Source organism: Mastomys coucha, unplaced genomic scaffold (assembly GCF_008632895.1).
Source record: "Mastomys coucha isolate ucsf_1 unplaced genomic scaffold, UCSF_Mcou_1 pScaffold15, whole genome shotgun sequence".
Classification (NCBI taxonomy): domain Eukaryota; kingdom Metazoa; phylum Chordata; class Mammalia; order Rodentia; family Muridae; genus Mastomys; species Mastomys coucha.
The window spans coordinates 7,087,295-7,093,604 of NW_022196897.1; the positions used below are offsets into that span (position 1 = coordinate 7,087,295).

General features: G+C 43.4%; 1 protein-coding gene across 5 annotated transcripts in view; it reads left to right on the forward strand.

Annotated features, from left to right (window-relative positions):
• Positions 1 to 1,221, forward strand: part of Armc3 (armadillo repeat containing 3) — an 86,313-nt gene extending 85,092 nt beyond the window's left edge. For 3 of the 5 annotated variants that reach the window (XM_031369117.1, XM_031369116.1, XM_031369118.1), the window contains one exon: positions 894 to 1,209. In XM_031369117.1, coding sequence (XP_031224977.1) covers positions 894 to 1,103 — 210 coding nt within the window. In that variant the 3' untranslated portion in view covers positions 1,104 to 1,209. Of the gene's footprint in view, positions 1 to 893 lie in introns of all 5 variants that reach the window. The other 2 variants (XM_031369115.1, XM_031369119.1) reach the window with 2 other exon arrangements.
• Positions 1,222 to 6,310: the final 5,089 nt, after the last annotated feature.

Genomic DNA, 6,310 nt, shown 5'->3' on the forward strand with positions numbered 1-6,310 from the left:
CACACACTCACACACACTCACACACACACACTCATACACACACACTCACACACACACACTTACACTCACACACTCACACACACACACACTCACACACACACACACTCACACATACACACTCACACACACTCACACACACACTCTCACACACACATTCACACACTCACACACTCACACACACACACTCACACACTCACACACACACACACACTCACACACACACACTCACACACTCACACACACTCACACACACACACACACACACACAGTCTTTGTATCTTTCAGGGAGACAGATTTTGATACTTTTTGTTCTGCGGTCACTGCTTTCTAGGCCGTCTTCAACTACAGGACAAACAGTATTAAAATCAAAACTAAGAGTCCTGAGAATGACCACAAAGTCTTTATCATTTTGACCTTTCCCAAACTATGCAGTTTGGGAAAGTTATTGCATAGTAACAAATATACTCAATTAAAATATGAATTCTCTTCCCCTGGTGCTTCTTACACTTACCCTTATTGGATGGGACTTGACACTCATTAATTCCTCACACAACCATCAAGGTACCATGTTTCTCCCCAGCTCACAGAGGAAGAAATGAAAGCCTGAGCTGGAGCCCTGGGATAGCTCCCCTCTAACCATCCTATCCAACTTGTATTCTACTACATTAACTTCTTGAAAAGTGTCCTTTCCGAGGGCACTCTGGCACACATTGAGTCTACTGATGGTAAGCCTTCAGGGATAGCCCATGTCTGGCTCCTACCTCACTATTCTCCATTTTCTAGCTTCCAGTCAAACATCGTTTCGTGCCTGTGTTTAACTCTCTTCCACTAAGGATCTCTCTCCATCAGCCTGCCAATGACCCTGAGCCCCTGGTGTCTTATTTCTCCCACAGGCACTGGCTGATAGGATCGGGGTAGGCTGCAGCCTCGTGCGTGGTGAGTACAGCCGAGGGTGGAATGAAGTGAAGCTCGTGAACGAGGCTCGGAAGGGCATGATCGGGAACCTGCCGCCACCCGAAGAGTACATCGTGGACCTAATGTTCAACCCAGGGAACCTGCTGAAGCTGCACAGCAAAGAGGCCGACCTCTACCGTTTTCTGTAGTCGCCAGAGGAACACAAGAACACCCAAACCAGAAATTGTCCTCACATGTTTTCTAAGAAGGGCTTTAGCCGATTAGATAATTTCAAATAAAAGTATTAGAAATGGTTCTGTGTAGAAATAAGCTGTGGATGTGGATGTGGCTATGCGGTGCTCTGAGTACAGGCTGCAGTTCTGGGTCTATCGGCTCTCCATCCCCACTCAAGGTTATCATGGGTAAAAACAACTCAGTCGTCTTGGAGCTTAGGCGTCTCTTATGAAGGTGCACAGCAACTGCTTCCTAAAATGGAATGGAACTGTTGCACTTTGGTGTTCAGAATACTTCGTTTAAATAAACTCGGCCCAATTGAGTCTCAGTCACCTCATCTGGATTTAAGATTTAAGAGACTCCAGAATTTCAAAGTACTTCTGTTAGGGCCCCCGAAGGGTGACCCTTACTCAGTCTAGGAGGTCCGGCGCACAACCCCAATCAATCACAAGAGTCGTCTCTTGATGCAACCAACAAGAGGCTTTATTCGGTTCCTGTTCAGGTAATTCCGAGAATTGTTTATCAAGTACCAGATATCCTACCCCTGAGGCCACCACCTAGAAAGTTCAACAGTTCAGGCTCCCATGTCTCAATAATAAGCTAGCTTAAAATTTTTCCAGTCTCACACTTCCTAACTTAGTCGTTCATGTTTATGTGTTTATTTTTAACACTGATTAGGGACTGAGGAGATGATGCGGTGATTTGACTAAGAATGGCCCCATAGGCTCATATGCTTGGCGGGTTGGCCATTAGGGAGTGAGGCTACTTGACAAGGATTAGGAGGTGTGGCCTGGTTAAAGTAAGTATGCACTGGGGGTGGGCTTTGGGTTTTCAAAAGCTCATGCCAGACCCCTGTCTCTCTCTTCCTGCTGCCTCTGCATGCTGATACAAAACTCTCAGCTTTCTCTTTCACTGTGTCTACCTGCATGCTACCATGCTTCCCACCCTGAATCATCAAGACTAAACTGTTGAGCTGTAAGCCAGCCCCAATTAAAAATTTTCCTTTATAGAAGTTGGCACGGTCATGGTGTCTCTTCACAGCAATAAGACACTAAGACAATGGCTCAGTGTGGAAACTGCTTGCTACACAAAAATGAAGACCTGAGTTCACATCTCTGGTACACACCTAAAAAGCTATCCACACTGTGGCTGAGCATGACACTCCTGATTAGTGTCTGACCTCTACACCTATGTATATAGGTACACACACACACACACACACACACACACACACACACACAAACCACAGCATGTTTAATGCTGGGTCACCCAAAAGTTAGTTTTCATTAATATAACTTGAAAATTATCTGATCCTGAGGAAGAAATAGTTACATAGAAGCAAACAGAGCAGATCCTTGATGAGAACTTGTGTTTCTCATCAAAGAGGAGATATGAATAGCCATTTCAAATGGTTATGCAGATAAACATTAATACAATAACTCTCATGAAGTATATATTTTCTAGTCAATCTTTAAAGTCTGAAGTTTATCTGCATAATCATTTTCCTAGTGTGTTTTACATGAGATTTTTTTTTAAAGAACTATGACAAATTTTTTTTTTCAAAAACCAGTCTGTGGGGATGAGAACATAGTTCATTAAATATGAACTTTGCAAGTGTGAGAAGGTGAGTTTGAATCTTTAACACTCAGGTAAGAAGCGAGGATCCTGGAGACGTGTAAATGCTTACCAGATATCCTACTCAAAACAGCTGCTAGCCTCTTGTTCAGTGAGAAACCCTGGCTCAGAGCACAAGGAGACAGCAGGCATCCTGTTCTGTCCTCTGGATGGACATGTGTGGGCATAGATTGCACCTACACACTTGTATACATACACACAGCATACCTCTGAGGACACACACTCACACGAAGACACAAATCTGTAATTTTAAAGCATATAATTCTTTATCTCAGAATAAGCTTCTTTATTTTTTTCCAGTGGCATGATAAACTATTTATCATGTGATTTGATTCCAGAGTGTGGATTATAGGGCACAAGCCCATCTCAGCACTTCTCAAGCCTGTTTTGATCCGGCAAACACTTACGATGGATTACAAAGATTTATAAAGTGTAACAAGATGAAAATGAATAGCAAACAGGAGCACAGGAGAAAGAGAGAGAGAGAGAAAGGAAAAGAGAGAGAGAGAGAAAGAGAGAGAGATCTCACAGCCAGGAATGAGCTGAGCATGCAAAATGTGTCCACGAAGATGGTAAATGAAGATCTGATTCCACTACAGACAGCCCCTGAAGAGGCAAAGCTTTCTGCTAAGTGATTTAGACCAGGTCTCCTAGCTAACATCACAGAGAACCTTCTTAGAAGGGACAGAGACTGGAGGATTTCTCCTTCTGGAGCTTCACTGAGATAATCAAATGTAACAGGAAGAGACTAGTGCATTATATTGTGAAAAATAATTTTCTGGGTGAATGGCCAGCCATCAGTAGATATGATGATCTAGAAAGAGTAGAATGTGATGGCAGTTGCAGGGGAGCTGTTTGTGGAGGCCCAAGAACACGTGTGCTCTTGCAAACCCAGGCACTCGTGTGCTCTTGCTGCGAGCCCAGGCACTCGTGTGCTCTTGCTGCGAGCCCAGGCACTCGTGTGCTCTTGCTGCGAGCCCAGGCACTCGTGAGCTCTTGCTGCGAGTGCTGGTGCTCACCAGGATACTTTTCAGTTGCTTTGTTTCTTGCATCTTTAAGACAATTTCACACAATGTCCCTTAGGTTCTAGGTAATTATTGAACAGTTTAATAGTTTCCATTCTATTTCCAGGCAGGACTTTGAAATTCAAGAACTATATAGTTGAACATCCACCCAATCACATAAAATTATTTGCAAAGGCAATGAAAGTTATGAAATGCCTATAGATGAACTTAAGAGGAAACGTGAGCGAGGCTGCACGGCAAGACTGAACGTGCTTCTAGCTGAGAGACTCAGCAGTCATCTTTCAGTTCATCAATACACGAGCGGTATTTTTCCATCAGAATCCCAGTGCACACTTTCTGAAGTTGGCTGCAGAATACATCTAGAAGAATGTTCCAGTATCCACACTATGAAATAGAACAATACCGAGCGATTGGCTTTCCATTTTCTATCACATATCAGAACATGTGTTCAAAAGCAACCAGAAGTCAACCAACTAGCATGGCGCAAAGATTAAAAAGAGAAGAATTAGGACCCCACATGAAAACCTCCATGTAGCAGTTGGGATTTATTGTTACAAAAGTAGTTTGTCCAGTAGGAATGTGGCAGCCTATTTAGAAAGTGCTACTGTAGTCTAAGAGTGAAAGGCCTTCGCTGTACATGGCAGGAGAAAGAAAGAGCCACTGAAGAACATATATAAGTTTTGCTACATAAAACTTGTAAATAAGATACACTGTGAATAAGATTGCAGACAAGGAGGAAAAATTGTGGCATGTGTAATAGACAAAAATGTTCCTATCCTTACTAAGCAAAAGTCTTCTACAAATCACTAAGGAAAGACAAACAGTCCATTTAGAAAACAGACAAAAACAAGTGCACGTTCCTACCACTTCAGCAAGCGATTGCCCAATCTCAATAACCTAAGGGGAGCATTTCTAATGAGAGTGTATGTCAAACACAAATCAATAGGGGTTTTCTACAGAGTCATGCAAGGCCTCAGGCTGACAGATGCCTGCTGTAGTGTGGGTATGGAGCACAAGTATCCATGTGCTGGAGGCTTGTCCTCTGATTTACTGGTACTCAGAAGTGGTGGGCTCTGTAAGGCATGGGGCCAGAAGTGGGTTGATTGGCTTGGGAAGTCAGAAAGGGATCGATGTGGGTGAGGGCTCCCAGGTTGGCCACCTTTACCAAGACTGGGTTTCTGTGGAAGAGGAGTGTGTCTCCCACTTTCCCTCACACTCATGTGTCTGCCACATGACACCACACACTCATCCTGGTGGGCCTCTCTTAGACTGTCCAGTCACCAAACTCATGAGAAGTGCAAATCTTTCCAACACCCAACATAAGGCATTCTCCAACACAAGCAAGCATTCCCTGCTCCATCTGTTTCTGATGGATGGACTGATTCAAAGCCTCCCACTGTGTGGCTGTATATCCCAGGACATGAGGCTGTCTCCATCACTTCAGTAGGAGAGGAAGGTTTTGCAGAATTATAGCTTGAGCACAGTCTGTGGCTCAGTTCAAGCTACACACCTGGATTAAGAGGCTGACTCAGACATGCTCTATGAGATTTCTGGGTAGTGGCTTACAGACCCCAATGCTAGCAATAATGAGACTGGGGGGATGTTGAAACACTTTTCACATTGTAACATGTAGTTGTTATTTCAGAATTAGACTTATACTTCCAGAGTTCAAACATTCCATTAAAATTCATATCTAACTAGGAATATCCTTATGAAGTGGAGAGATTGACAGCTAAAGGCTGGAATCCCAGCTCTACTTGGGAGTCTTTCCAGAATTCAAGCCAGCCTGAACAACAGTGTGAGACCTGATCTCAAAACTACTAGAAAATGGGGGCTGGAGAGATGACTTCACAGTTAAGAGCACTTTCTACTCTTGCAGAAGGCCAGAGTTTAATTCCTACATGACAGCTCACAACCCTCTGTAACTTCAGTTATAGGATATCTGATACAGTCTTCTGGTCTTTGCTGTCATTGTATGCATATGGTACACTATATATGCATACAGGCAAGATACTTATATGCATAAAATAAAAATAGATAGATCTTAAAACAGATAAAGGGGGAGAGGAAGGAGCAAAAAAGGAAGGAAAGAAGAAAGGAAGGAAAGAAGAAAGGAAGGAAAGAAGGAAAGAAGGAAGGGACAATTAAACAGAGTCCTCTGCACTGGCTTCCTACCCCTGAGCAGGTGCCACAGGAAGCTTGGAGCTGGCACTACTTTCTAAGAACACATCAATTTTGCTTGGCAAGGAAGGAGACATTGTCATCCATGAGAAATGCTTTTGTATCAATGCAAAGTGGTATGTGAAGTCAAATGGATATTGACCTTTTTTATTTTTTTATTGAGGCAGAACCTTTAAAAACCATCACCCGCTTCTCAGCATGCCAACACATAGTAATCTTTTCCCAACCAGCCATCGGAGATGAGCCCTGGGGTTTTGGAGACAATGCATTCAAAGCCACACAGAGAAAGCCCAGTCTACACACTGATATCTCTCTCTCTCTCTCTCTTTCTCTCTCTCTCT